Genomic DNA, 15453 nt, shown 5'->3' with positions numbered 1-15453 from the left:
GTTGCTTGATAATCACAGTCACTGATAAGTCATCAGTCCTGCAGTTATAAATGATTATGAATAATTAATAAAGTGTTAAATGTTTCACACACATGACTTTATCGTAAATTATCTTGTGTGCACAAGATCCTATAACTTGTGCACACAAGATAAAGTATCACCTTTTGGTACTTTAGGGGTTCCGTAATATACAGTCAGTAATAGTAGTATTTTGTTTTCTGAATATACAATACCAATATCCTATTACATTTTTAAATGAGGTTTTCTAAATCAGATACATTTCAGATAGAACCTTCTGGGTTTTTTTGTTTGGAATTACAATGTTTTGTCTGCTAAAACTTTACACAAAGCAATGATTTTATTACTTTGTTTAATGACTGAAGACATTTGGTCACAGACAATTTAGCTACAAGTTTTAAATCTAGACACAAAACTATCAAATTTTCACGGACAGATCTGAAATGAAAATACAGTTCATGAAGTTTTACTAACAATACAACTCAAAAAAAAAACCCCAAAACAGTTTCCTCTCTTTGTTCTTTTTTGTGTTTGCTGCTGTCCTTCCCTCTGCTGTTTTCTTTTCTGTCCCAAATTTACTTTTTACAAGATTGGGTCATCATTGTCAGTGTCTGACAGTAAATAATCAATTTTGAGGTTTAAATTGGTTTAACGAGTAGTCTCCATTTTTTTAAAGAAAAAAAAAGGTTTAAAGACTGAGCAACATTTAATGATCTTTCCAGCTTCTTTAACCTCAGTCACAGAATAGTGTGACGTTATAACCTTTTCTTTTTTCAAGTTGTAGGTCCACTAATGTGTAAAGGTCAAAATAAACGTATACAAAGTCTTTATGACTTGTCAAAGAATATTGTCACATGAACTGAATTTTAAGAAAAAACATGTAATTCTAAGGTCAGTAAATGTATTTTGACAACACCAAGCAACACAAAGACATTTCTGAACGTTAATATATTGGGTGGCAGCTACTGATGACAGGCATCTCAGAACTGGGCAGACAAGTCTCCATGACTACATATGAGTAGGGTGAAGTGGTATCACATCTTTTTAGAATCTGGATGAACTAATCCCACCACTGATTCCACAGAAATTCTGCATTTTACTCGGATACACTGAGAGAACAGGAAGGATTACGAGATACAAGTTGGTTTCTGATTGTTATTGTTGAGACAGCACACATTTTACAATCAATCGAATACATAAAGAAGACCAAAACGATTGAGAATTCATTAATAACACCACTAAATATACACACTCTCTATGTTTTCATCTAAAATAAAAATTGAATAAACACAAAAGCAAAGCCATCTTTCTCCAGCTTGAATCTCTACCTTGTAACAGTGGACAAATGTCCATGCCTCAATGATGAGTGATGCTCCAATGAGTGTGAGAATGAGAATAAAAGATAAAGAAAGGTCACTGTGCTCAGTCCTGGACTCCCAGCCAGGTGCTCACAGATGAGTCCTGAATCTAGAATCATGAGTGACTTTGTGGTCTGAGCAAGATACTTTGCAAACAAATATTAGCATGAGCTGTTTGATTAACATTAGCAAGCTAGGAGCTAGCATACTATAGCAGTTAATGATTAAAAATCAGCTTTTCTCAAAAATCAAACAGGCCTGAATATCACCACTGATCTCCTGATTCAATTCCATTTCATTCCATTTCACTTCTTGATGCAGTTACATCAGATAGATACTAATACTACATAAAGCTCTTCTCAATTTATCAAAGGAATTACATTTCCTCTACATTCAACAAGTGAGCACCACTGTATGTTTCCCTGAACACTACAGGCTGCACCATAGACTGAAATTATTCACATCACAGTTGCAGGACTGTCATGACTCAAGGTGGCCAATATAGCCTCCTTTCAAATCAACATTACTTTTTTTTCTTGCTTTTTGTGCAGGTTGCAATAACTTAATTTCCACAAAGCAGATTTTACACATCATGCAGCCCTAACTGAACCACTTAGAACAAGTAACCACCACAAACACAACAACATTTAGAGCTGATGTACAATTGTTAACTGAGAAATGGTGCAAATGCAAAGATCAATCTCTGGATTTTAAGAGTCGATATTGGATCATTCAAATACAAATTAATTAAGCAGATTTTTTTTTTATCTAGCCCTAATTAAACAGGATAAAATGACTCAACACACTTGGTCTTTTGTAATAGTGTCATTCACAAATGTCTTTTATAAAGTCATCATTTTGAAGGTTTCTTTAATGTCTGACACTCTGTGCCACCTCACTATCTTTCCAGCTCCTATAATCTCAGTTAGAGAGTAGAGAAGATACAAACAGGATTTTTCCATTAGCCCGGTCGGTCTGCTTTGGCCTAACCATACAAAACCAACCTGTGATGAAATGTGTTTCCACTAAAGCCTCACGGCAGGGGATAGCTGTGCCAAGCCATGCTGCTGCAGTCGTGCTTACTAGCAGGGCTAACTGCGGCCAACTTGCCACGAAAGCCCCTGTCTGGTGCTGTATTCTATATTTTCTCAGAGTCAAACAATCCCATGGAAAGATCAAAGCCAACGATGAACTGATCTACTAACAAGTATTGTGTGTGTACCCAGAGTCTGAGATATCTTATTCCTCTGAGCACCACTATTGACCAAAAGCTATTAAAAACATGTTAGTGAGCCACACCACTGCACTGGGTGACATGTTTGCTATGAACATACACACTGTAGTTTATTTTGTTGTTGGTTCTGTTGGTGAGCAGCTCTCTTGTGCTTCTTCGCTGAACACAGTCGAACTCTCTTCAACTGTTTCAACGCAGCGGTGTTTCTTCAAGGACTGCGATCGAGTAAACAGTTTCTTACAATGTGAACACCAATATGGTTTCTCTCCGGTGTGGACACGCAGGTGTCGGCTGTAACTGTGCGCATGATTGAAACATTTCCCACACTCGTCACACTTGTATGGTTGCTCTCCAGTGTGGATACGGAGATGGCGGATGTAGTTACTTAATCGACCAAAGCCTTTACCACATTCTTTACACTGGTACGGTTTCTCTCCGGTGTGAGTGCGAATGTGTTGTTTGTAGGTTTTAGAGATAGAGAAACAGTTCCCACAGATCTCACAGCGGTATGGCTTTTCTCCGGTGTGGATACGCAGATGTGATTTGTAATTCCCCAACTGAGAGAAACTCCTCCCACACTGATCACAGCAGTAGGGTTTCTCTCCTGTGTGCACACGCAAGTGTATACGGTAACCACTCAAATCACTGAAACTCTTATCACATTGGTCACACTCGTATGGTTTCTCTCCAGTGTGGTTACGCAGATGCAGACTGAAATGCCCTGACTGAGTGAAACTCTTTCCACAGAAGTCACACTGGTACGGCTTCTCACCACTGTGGCTAAGCTGGTGTCGCTTGTATGAACTTAGAAAACTAAAACTCTTTGGGCACAAGTCACAGCAGTATGGTTTTTCTTTAGTGTGCACACGCATGTGTATCTTGTAAATACTGAAATAAATAAAAGTCTTTGGACATTGTTCACACTGGTATGGTCCAGTGTGCTCACGCTGGTGTTTTCTGTATGAAGTCTGGTCACTAAATTCCTTCCCACATTGGTCGCAGCAGTATGGTATTTCTTCAGTGTGGGTATGTAGGTGTAGCTTGTATTCATGTAATTGGCTGAAGCTGATGTCACATTGTTCACAGTGGTACAATTTCTCTTCGGTGTGAGTGATTTCATGTCGTCTTAGACTACAAATCCGACTGAAAGATATCCCACACTGTTGACACTGATGAGGTCTACTCCTGTCTGTGTCTGACTGTTTCACCTGAGGAGAAAAGACAGAAATAAAGGTCAGAGTAGAGGACTCATAAAACGCTGCTAACCAGTAATCAGTCCCTCCAGGAGTTTCTTTTTTTGTGATTATTGCAGCCAAAAATGCTTGATTTTGCTGTAGCTTTTCTAAAAAAATTGTGATACAATTTGCAATGTTTTATATGTTCTTACTGCAGTTAATTATTAGTTATTTTAAAAACTACTACCAAAGAAGAGTCATATGTAATGACATGAGAAATGATAATGATAAAAAGCAAACTGAATATCACAGAAACATTTATATTTCAGTGCTAATTTTGTAATTTATTTTCTGAACATGAACATGGGCTGAAAATTATATAAAAAAGAAAATACTGTACTTGAGTTCCATTGACAAGCCTTTATTGAATAAACTTTCACCTCAACATTAGTACCATATAAAATCAGTCAATAATGCCATTAAAATAAACTAGGACAGTGCCCATTCAAAACGTGCCTGTTCGGAATGGCCGATTGCTTATTATTTCTCGAGAACTGCATATGTATGTATCAATGACAAATGTATCAATTAAAACAATAATAAATTAATCAATTAAATGGTTTAAATCCAGATAGAAACTTCACCAGTGAGACTAAACTGAAGTTGAACCGTAGAAGTAGTTCACAGCCCTCCATTGGTTGATTCTGCTGCCAGTCAAATGTGTCTGTGCTCCTATTAGCTAGTTTTACTGCCTCTGCTTTTTTCTCCTGTGTATGCTCATTCTTCTCTCTCAGGCAGTTCAACTGAGCAGGGTGTGTGTCTTTGTCCCGCTCAGCAAGGCCCCACCCTGATGTGATGTGACTGTGTTAATATCAAACAGCCCCCGCTGCAGTCAGACATGGAGCTGAGCGGCTTGCTGTTCGCTTGTTTCTAAAAAAAAAACGCTCATCACAACTTCACACTCAACACAGCATTTCCTTGGGTCCCCAGCAATACATCCGCCAGGTATGAAGTAGATTGGGTGAATGGTTTTTGAGATATGTGAAGGACAAACATACATACAGACAGAGACTCCTTGCTTTATATAGAGAGATCAATTAATGTAAAAATATAGTTTAATTTCCAAAGTGCCCATTTTTATGTTTGAGGTAGATTATGTCCATCTTTGCTGTCTGAACAACATCAACTTGTATTCTTCTGACTAACTGAATGCAAACCTCATTTGGGAAGACATGGGAATTGTTTTGCTCTGTCTATGGCATCATTTTTGTTGGCAGGTGAGAGTCCTTCCTGACTGCATGCTGCAATGACATAATGACATGAAATGCAACAATTGATCTAAATCACAAGCGGTCTGAGGATTTGGCCATTTCATGTGGAAAAGTTGCAGTAATTTAACATAACTGCAAGCTCTTGCAAATAATGCAGAGATTTCTTGAATTTGTGTTAATTATTGCGATCGCAAAATCACAATATCCTGGAGGGACTGAGTAATTCTTAGATTACTCATTACTTATTGACTACTTTATGTGCCTCAACTGCAGAGAGAACCGGGCCTTTATTTTCAATTTCCCTTGTTTAAATTCATTCATTAAATGAAATGCTTCCAAATGATTAACATATATATTGTTATGAAACCTTAGTATGATAGGTTGTGTTTCTTTCCAATTCTATGATGGATGCTAATATATCTTTGATATTAAAGGAGGGTAACCCCTACAAAAAATGTTAATCATACAAATACATTAGCTTCTAATTTGGAAGCGTAGATGCCCAAACACGTGTATTTTTAAAAGGGAAGAAGATTTACTTACTACATTACAGGACTTAATATCATTATGCACTCAAAGCTTTGACTTCTCTAATGATCTCCATTAACCCTGAAAAAGCATTTGACCAGCCACCTCTGAAAATTGCTGTCAAGGACAACTTTATTAAATTTGATGTAACTTGCACAGCGACGGTCATTACTAAGGGTGAGCAATCTCCAAAGTTTAGTTTAGGGTGTAGTACTTGACAGGGCAAATTGATCAGATGAAATGTTGATATATGAATCAAAGTTTAACTGAGAGATCCCCTCTAGTCATGTTTTAAGATGTGTAAAAATACTCTGCTTGGAATAATAAATAATGAATCACAATTGGAACCAAACTAGGTGTAACGTCAAAAATCTGGAACATAGGTACATGCCTTAAAGGTTCAATGTGTAAGAATTGGCCCACTGATCCAAAAAATAGGGGGTTGCATATCAAACACATCACCCCACCATCATTATAACTCACCAAATATATTAGAAAGCTTACTGTTTACAGTGAATCTGTGCTATGACATATGAAAATGCTACTGAGACATAACAGAAAATGATAAATTACAAAAGAGCTGCACAGATCAGAAAGCAGTTGCACCCAGGGTTTACATGTAGTTGGCCAGCAGATGAAAATATCAACATCCAAAATGTCCAGTGGGAAAATGTTGATTGCTAAATAAATAAATGAATTCATTAATAGCATATATAGCAAATAGCCTAATATTGTGTGATATCGTGTACTATAGTATGTTGCAGAGACAACTTAAATCATGCAAAGGTTTGGTTTTTGCCTCCGCTGTTAAGACATTAAAAGATTAACTGAGTTTTTGGTCATGTGACTAAGCGTGGCACGAGTCAAAACTGGCGCTCTCTCCAGCAACAGCCCTGCACTTTGGCTCAACAGCAAAGTCTTACTGTTTTCTCTCAGGTAATGAACATTACATCATCGGCACAGTGAAAGAAACGGATCAACCCAGAGCTTCACAGTTAAATAACATGTAATTGATCAGTAGAAGGTTTAACTTTTCCCATGGCCACATATTGGGAATCTACGTGGTTACTTTCTCACCTGAAAAAATACTAAAACTCAATAAAGTGACATATTAACAGTTCTAGAGCAAAATTCAGCCTGGCGTTGCCATTACTACAGCAGCACCACTTGTTCCTCTCATGTTGGACTGAGGACAAACTGGACGCTACAGTGACCCACTATTGCCCCTGAGGTACAAAGTGGTATTACGAGACAGTATGGGCTGGACAGGGCCGGGGCTAGCTGGTTACCATGCTAACTTCAGTAGGTATCTCTGCAACACAATACATATAGGTCTTTGACATAGCATCATGACTGTTATTTCTTCACATTCTGTAATAATCTTATTTTCAAAAATACTTTCTGAATATAACTTACATCATAATATAGTTAAATACTCACACACTCTCCTCTTGGAAGTTGCCAAAAATTATTTTCTCCGGCAGTAACTGTGTCATAAAATGGTCTTAAAATGACAATAATATCATTTATTGCAATTATTTCTGGGACAATATATTAGCCAACAAAAGTATTATTGTGACAGGCCTATGTGTGGCAGCGCTGTTGGAGGTGGCGACTGTGGTAGCTCTTTAAAAAAAGCACTGGATAATGTTAATAATGATCTCACCTCTTCTGAAGAACTCATTTCACGTCTTATTGGTGAATAAGTTAACGTCCTCCAAATGTTTTTCTTCTCGTCAGCACGTTTCAGCTCTGAAATGATCAAATACAGACAGACTTGTCAGAACAGGAACAGATTTTCAAGAATCAAGTTACAGGAAATGTAACTGTAGCCCACTTAAAGATTCATTCACATTTTCAGACAGAGCAGCTTTGGCCCTAGCATCTGCTGATTTTGTGTATGTGGTGTATTTTTATTTACTCACCAATATTCCTGTTATTGAGTGCTTTGCATTTCACTTCATGAAAGATTTAACTTGTTCAACTTTGAACCTGAGCTGAGCTGACCTTTGTGAGCGCAGCCAATGGCTATAGACTATCCCTGACTGTACTGCAATTGAGGATAAAGGAGAAATGAATAATGCATTTACTGAACTACATATTAATACATTTTATAAAGACCAAACTCAAAAAATGTTTGTTTGAGAAGAACATCAGCCTCCAGATGTGACTACTACTTTGCTAAAAAAACACTATAAATGAAGACCTATAAACACTAGGGATATACAGAGAGCCCAGTATTTGTATTGACATCAATATTTGTTGAGGCAGCAAAATTATTTGTACTTGTATTTGAATAAAAGTGGAAAGAGGCTTAAAATCCTGTTTTTGTTTTTGTTACATTTTTAATTTTAGAAAATTAAAGTATTAAAGTAAGTGTTCATGAATAAACTACCTTGCGAAAGAGGTCCCCACACCGAGTCTTGAACTGGAGTCTCCCAGATCATAGATGACTGCGCTGACTACTGAGCTAAAATTTTATTCATCGCCTCATTGCAGACAGACCTCTACCTATTTATACACCCATAACACAGAGACAGTAACATGTAGGGAGGAACTTCAAAGGCAATTCTTGCTTTGTACTTTTCATTCATTGCCAATTTTTTACAACCTAACTTTGTGGAAAGGAGAAGGGGAACAACAGGTTATGGAGAGTTCCTTGGGAGCACTTTGTGTGTGTCAGTAGCTCAGAGGAACACCCCCAACTCCGGGATTGATGTCCAAATTAGGAGATGTGTGTCATGTAGCAGGTGGATGTGACTCCCCTCATTGAGACCTGCTGATTGAAATAACAGCAGAGCAGAGGAGAGGGACAGAGATTGCCATGTAACTGACCTGAAAACAAATAATTTAAAAAATATTTGTATGAAACAAATATTCATATAAAACAAAAAAACAAACATTGTTTGTGCTTTGCCAAATAATGCATTTGTATTCGGGCACACACCTAATAAACACTTTTAAAGTTCTTTGTTAGTTCACCGGGTAATTAGTCTGGAGGAATACACATGAAAAATTTGCAAATAGAATTCTCAGTATCCATCCAGATTCTGGTGCATATCATCTCATGATCATGATCTATTTATTTAGTAGCTAATGATGATAGCTGCAGTCAGTAAATATGGGCTGTTACTACGTGAAATAGTCCACCTGGTCTTTTCCTCTGAAGGTGTATACATTTCTGGGGCATTCTGATGACCTATGGGTTACGGTGGGGACAATGAACTAGCCAGGGACCTTTACTACATATTGCTCACTGTCTCTGTCCACTCATTTCTTGTCATCTCTCTACAATCAGCTGTCCAATAAAAGCATTAAATGCCTATAAAAATAATAAAAATAATTATTTAAAAATCATATACATATTTTTTGATGTTCAGTTGAGTTGGTCAGCTTTTCAGGAGAAGTGACCGGCTTCTGCTAGAAAACCCTGCCTTTATTTATTCTTACTCACATTAAATGTACAGACCAACAGTACAAGCTTCTTTTCAACTATGTAGAACCAGCCTAAATACATTATGTGGGCCTATGGTACCAAGTCGGGCTGGATTTGAAAAAAACTGTTTTTCCGATTAACTGCAAATTTTATTTGAATGATCCAATATCAACTCTTGAAATCCAGAGATCAATCTTTGCATTTGTGCCTTTTCTCATTAAACAATTGTATATCAGCCCTTAATGTTGTGTGTATACAGTGGTTACTAAGTAAGTAAGTAGTTCAGTTAGGGCTGCATGATGTGTAAAAAATCTACCTTGTGGAAATCTAGCACAAAAGAGCTTATTTTAAGTTAAAAAGTTACATAAACGATAGGAGGCTATATTAGCCACCTTCAGTCAAGATAGTCCCATAAACTGTGGCAAGAATTGTTTCAGCCTGAAGATCCGCCGCAGTTTCTGGGACTGCTGTGACTCAGGATGGTTCACTGACCAGATCTAGAGACAGTCCATGCAGAGCTTTATGGGATAGCTTTTTTTTCTTTTAAATATGCATAATAATGAAGCCCTTGCAGGTGGTGCAGGTCTTTTATCATTCTTGCTCAACTGTTTTGCACATGTAGGCTTAAAAAATATAGATGTGTCATGTTTTTATATGCACCCCAGAAAAAAATCTATGGTCCATTTATAACCACGAAATGTGTTGACAGTCCATGTTCAAGCACTGTTCAAGGACAAAAGTGTTGCTCACTTGTTGAATGTAGAAGAAATATAAGTTCCCAGGATGAATTCAGAAGGGTTTTATGCAATATTTGTATTTATTTGATGTAACTGACTCAAGATTTGAATCAAAATGAATTGATTCCAGACTATCGGAGGCCATATTCAGCCCTACCACAAAGCAAGCTGCTCTCTTTGTCTTCACTGAGCCCAATATTGGTGACCCTGATAATTGCTGTTATGAGGCTGGTTATCAACTGACTCTGCTCACTCTGGTTTACTTATCCAGTTATACACGTATTCATGTGAATGAGGCTGAGCTGTTTACTAAAGCAACATCATCAGAACCATGAGTGGAGTAATTCATATGATATAAGATGATTCTCGCTGGGAAATTCATTTACAATGACAGCAGAAAGTGATATTTTGTATTACATATAATCACGCTGTAGATACACTAGAAATAATTTCCAATTATTCAAGGTAAGGCTAAGGCTATAAATAAATGTATTATTATTATTATTATTATATTTGTGTATAATGGAAAATATTTAACAGTGTGTGGATTATTTTTCTAATAAAAAGACAATAGTTGGTTACTTTTTATTTCTAATAATTATCACATAGTTGCCTCATGTTATTCTGCCCTGCAGTGATGGAATCAGAGTGCAAAAAGCATCAACACTGTCAGCAATCCTTCTGGTAATGAAAGAAACTTTGTGCAGTAAAAATCCAGCTATAATCACCATTCTGTATGTATGGTGGTAAACTATCCCTCTGACTGTTAGAAGCTCTGTTGACTGACACATGGAAAGTCTGGAACAGTAAAGTGATTCTACTGACCTGTAAAAATATCTGTTGCTCTTTATTACTTGCCACTTAATTGTAACCTCTGGACCTCACCTGAACACAACTCGGCTCGTCATATTAATGACTGATTTTTCTGTATTTAACTCTGCATCAACTTGAGAAAAAAATAAAATGAGAACTTCTCCTTGCTGAAAGTGCGTCTAGGAAGCATCACATGGCAGTCTGGGCTGGAGGATTCTTAGCCCTAGTTTCATTTTGAGCAGGACTGTACTGATAAATACTTCACGTTTACGATCAAAAAGAATCCTCCTCCCCACCCCAAAGTACATACAGAGATACAAATACTGCTTGATTTCCCAGAGTGCATAAGGAATATAGTGAAGTTGCCATGAAAGAGTCATACCTCCTTATTCAGATCTTGCCAGTGTTCTTGTTGGTGGTCTTTTTTAATGGTGTGGTTGTTAAAACTGTCTGGTGAAGATAATGAGAAAAAGGAGCCAAACTGGACTGAGGAAGAGAACTTTTGTTGTCAGATGAATCTGCCAAAAGAAAACAGATCATTGTTTAAGTATCTGAAGCAAGCAAAGAGTCGATAAGTGACAGACAAGATAAGATCTTTAGTCATTCTGTTCATCAATGAGAAAACTCCACCATCTCTTTAGTGGAGATAAGTCACTGTGGAAGCTTCCTTAAGAGCTTTCTCTTAATATGGAAAATACACTGGAATGAATTCCTGAGAACCTTACACTGAACTAAAACTTATTTATTTAGGATTCAAAGATTTGCCGAGGACATGATTGAAGTTCAGTTTTTTTCAGCTCATGTTTTGGTAAGGAAATACTTGCTGCGCTCCATTTGGCCGTGCCAAATGTATATTTGTTATGTAGCGGCGAGGGCTGAGAAATCCTCTTAAATAGATTGCAGGCGGTTGATATCATAGGATTAACCAGATGTCAATCTCAACAATGCTATTCTACCAGCTCTGTGAGTTGGCCACACTTATCCTTTCACATTACACAACTTCATGCAAGAACCACTTGTACAAATAAACCTCACAAAAAAGTATGATTTTTAGGACAAGAATATGAAAATGTTCTTGCATGAGGCCCATTGTCTCTGCTTTTGTACACAAAAGGAAAACATTAAAGCTCAGTGACTGAATTGCTGTCTGCTATTCTCTCAGATCCCACGCGTTATTTTGTTGACTTGCCACACAAACTGTCGATTCAGGTCAGCACAAGCAGCATGTGCTGTTTTGTGTGCTGAATTTAATGGAGCGGAAAACACTACCATCTGGCCAGCGCTTTATATTTTTTACTTTACATCTTTCCACCAGAGTTGGTGTGTTGTTACTATTTGATTCTTTTTTAATTATGCAAGATGCAAAAGGCAGCCAGTATTGCTTGTAAAACTACATGATATTATTCTATAGTATTATCTTGTTTGGCTATATTATATAATACCACAATTCACTCTAGCTTGCCAATACCTAGTACGATGACCAAGTTCATGCAAATGATTTTAAAAGTATTCTGGTTTTATTATTGTAAAGCATCTACTAATTTTAATGTCTCAATCAGAACTGAGACTCGTGGTTTCCTGTCTCTCCTGTTGCCTCAATATCTCAGTGGCATACTTTAAAGCATCATTGGTGATATGTTATAACATTCAGCAGTCCAGTGGTTCAATTCCAGCAGGGGTAGTTTTTTTTTTTTAACTGCGTTTCCACCGCAGCAACTTTCCCCAGGGATTAAGAACCTTTTGAGGAACTCAGTTCGTCTACTTGCATTTCCATCGGAGGCACCAGGGTCTAAGTTAAGGGAGATTGTTTTACCCCCCAAAAAGTCCCTGCTGCAGGGGTAGTGCTTTCCAAAAGTACAGGAACTTTGGCGGCGGGGTTTGCAGGGATGACTGTTGCTGATTGGTCAAACACAGACAGCTTGGCTGCTTCAACTTGTGTGCTGCTTCATTCATAAAACAAGGAAGTGTTCTAGTATTCTTGTATCTAGTATGATTTAGTATGATTTAGGACCAGTTTAGGACATGGGAAGGACATTTCTCTTTGTTTGTTAACATTAAAAGTAAAGTTAGACTTTGCTGTCGGCTTCCCCATTTGTTTTGAAAAAGATGAGAGAAAAAGAGAGAGACAGCACGAGCAAGCTAGAGAGTGAATAAAGAGAGCGAGCAGCGGTAGTGAGAACAAAGCAGTGAATGACAGTAATAAAACGTTAGTTTCTAATTATTTTGCAGCATTTACGTTCTTAAGCACAAACAAATAACCATCAAACTCTCAGCTGATGATTCACTGAGGAGACAAGTGCTCTTAGCTTCATTTTCCTCCTCTGCATTTCTCCTCTTCATTCATTCATTCATTAAATCCAACTCATGTAGCAGTAAATACAAAGAACAAGACAAATCTGTGTTTGTTTGTTTTTTTCTCATGTGTGAATGGTGTGTTTCAATCACGGTTGTAATTTTTTAAATTTCTCATGGATCTAATTCGCATGATCTACCTGGCTCCTCAGATATAGTGGAAAGGCAAACAGGACTGTGCAACAGTTCCATGTTTAGTTCCAGAGATTAGTTCCTCTGGGTCCAAAGTACATGGAACATTTGGTCGAAATGGGGCTTTAGTTTTGTAATGAGAACTTCTAATGTTTCCATGTATTTTTGTTGAGACTAACATTAATATTCCAGTAAGCCATTTCAATGTTTCAAGAGACACCAACAAGAGAATGTGATAGAGAAACAAAGGAATCAGAGCGTTTATTTCCTTGCTAGTTGACAATGTGTCCTCACAAGCCACACCTATGACACATCTGTCTCATGCACGCGAGTATCACTTGTTAACCTATTTCATCATCTATTTCTATTGTTAATCTATGTTTCGAGTAAGGGGGCAGGTAATAGGCTATAAGATTTTCTTCTCCCTGCTCCTTTTCGGTCATGAAATGTGTACAAGGAAATTGAACTGTATTTAGTTTATGAATCGCATCTTGTTCTGGAATTGTGCATTAGCAGAAAAAATGAATCAATGAAATGAAATAAAATGCCAGTTAAACTGGAGCATCAGTCGGGTTTTGGAGTACACCCATTACAACAGCACTGAGGAACATTTATTCAAAAGCTTCATGTAACTACTGTTGTGTTTACTGTCAGTGGGATTTCTCATCTTGCAGAAGCAGTCTGTGTGTGAAGTGTTGCTAATAGTGAAAAGCTGATGGATTATCAGGCCAGAGCATCCAGACAGATATCTGAACTGATGCCCAGAGGTTTTCAACAGGATAGTAAAATGCAGTCCAACAGTTTTTACTTTCAGTCCAAACTCTCTCAGTAAATGCACATGTATGTGTGACACATCCCATCCAGAAGACTGAGCCAGTAACAGAGCATATTACCTGTTGCAATTCAAATAGAGAAACTTTTTATTTTTAATTTTTATAAATGAAATATTTCATTTGTTTTTTCAGTGTGATCATTTGAATTTATTTTGGACAGCTATGAAACACTTTATAAATAGAAAAATGGGTACTATTGTAGCTATTTATATTTGATGATGTTATATTTTGTGTTCAGTGGGTTGGATAGTAATATTAACTATTTAATTCAGCTTCTGATCATTCTTGGTAAATTCCACATCCACAGATCGAAATGGTCTGGCTCCAAACTCCAAGAGTATGACACCTCAATCGAAAATGTGAAGAACAAAAAAGGTTCGAAGACTCTCAATGTTTTAAAGGAAGTAAATTTTATTTGAACTCCAAAATCACTCACAATGAATGGACTTTTGACTCCTCTGGCTTGTAAAAAGTTGTTTTTTTTACTGTTTTAGTATGATAACTGTTATCATACCTATTTGTTGTAAAAGAGTAAAGTTTTGAAAAAAATAAAACAGAGCGTATTACATCTATTTACCTTTAACTCGCGCTCCCTAATTAACACAACAACTATATTGATCATGTGTTTAATCTTTGTCGAAGATAACAAAATGCTAACAGGTTTAACCCGAAGTAACGTTATACACAGGTATCATAACACACAACAAGCAGAACATGTACCACAGAGCTAACAGTTAATTTAACATAGTAGCGGCCTAGCATAAGGTTAGCATCGATGTGGTGGAAAAAAGCCGCAACATTTACATAGACTGCTTCCAGCTTTAAACACAGTGTTATCAATAAGCATTTACGCAGACAAACCAAGACAACAAAGCGGAACAGATACCTTTATCTCTCCACAGTCTCTCTTCTGCTATGATGTTTTCAGGAAAGAATCACGACATCTTGGAAATTGACGGCACAATGACGTAGTTGCGCGAAGCATTGTGGGATGGTTTCGAAACAAAAAAAGAGAAAAGGAAAAGAAATAAGGACTTTATATAAAATTGAAAAGATGAATGGAATTACTAATGCTATAAACAGGCTGGCATCAAATATTTGATCATTATACTGAGATGGAGATTCACAAAACAATTAAACACCAGACATTATTTAAAAAATATACATGTTTATTTGTATCAAGGCACCATGAGTTGGTCATATCAAAAAGCAGCATACCCATACAGCATACATCACTGTGAGCCAATACAGAAGTTACACAAGATAAAAATATTTTAGAAAATATTCTAATTGTGTATGATTCAATGTCTTAAATGAAGATAGAAATATATATTTTATACTATATAATATAAATATTTTATTTTGGCGGCTTTTTAACATTTTCCACATACTGTGTATTAGACATATTTAAAAATATTTTTATCTGATATATTTACATGTAGTCATTGCTAATATGTGAACGTATTATTGATTTATGATGCTTTTTGCATTTATATAGACATTTAAATATGTTTTATATGTGTGTGTGTGTGTGTGTGTGTGTGTGTGTTTATACCTACTTTATGT

The 15453-nt window shown here is 36.8% G+C and overlaps 1 protein-coding gene across 3 annotated transcripts; it reads right to left on the bottom strand.

Moving 5' to 3' along the window:
* Positions 1–2659: 2659 nt before the first annotated feature.
* On the bottom strand, positions 2660–14859 carry LOC122979353 (zinc finger protein 239-like). 3 transcript variants are annotated; one of them, XM_044346723.1, is made up of 4 exons: positions 14774–14859; positions 10953–11088; positions 7251–7336; positions 2660–3818 (listed from the first exon to the last, which is right to left on the bottom strand). In XM_044346723.1, the coding sequence occupies exons 3-4, from the start codon at positions 7266–7268 to the stop codon at positions 2721–2723; spliced, it is 1116 nt and encodes a 371-aa protein (XP_044202658.1). In that variant the 5' UTR covers positions 7269–7336; positions 10953–11088; positions 14774–14859; the 3' UTR covers positions 2660–2720. The 3 variants fall into 3 exon arrangements, 2 of the variants coding, with proteins under 2 accessions (XP_044202658.1, XP_044202659.1); XM_044346724.1 differs by lacking the exons at positions 10953–11088; positions 14774–14859 and adding an exon at positions 7510–7883; XR_006402843.1 differs by lacking the exons at positions 2660–3818; positions 7251–7336 and adding an exon at positions 8323–8360.
* Between the last annotated feature and the right edge of the window lie 594 nt (positions 14860–15453).

The sequence above is a fragment of the Thunnus albacares genome, chromosome 3, assembly GCF_914725855.1.
Source record: "Thunnus albacares chromosome 3, fThuAlb1.1, whole genome shotgun sequence".
In the NCBI taxonomy this organism is placed as follows: domain Eukaryota; kingdom Metazoa; phylum Chordata; class Actinopteri; order Scombriformes; family Scombridae; genus Thunnus; species Thunnus albacares.
Note: the sequence above shows the minus strand (reverse complement) of the source record. Positions and strands in the feature narration are given on the sequence as shown.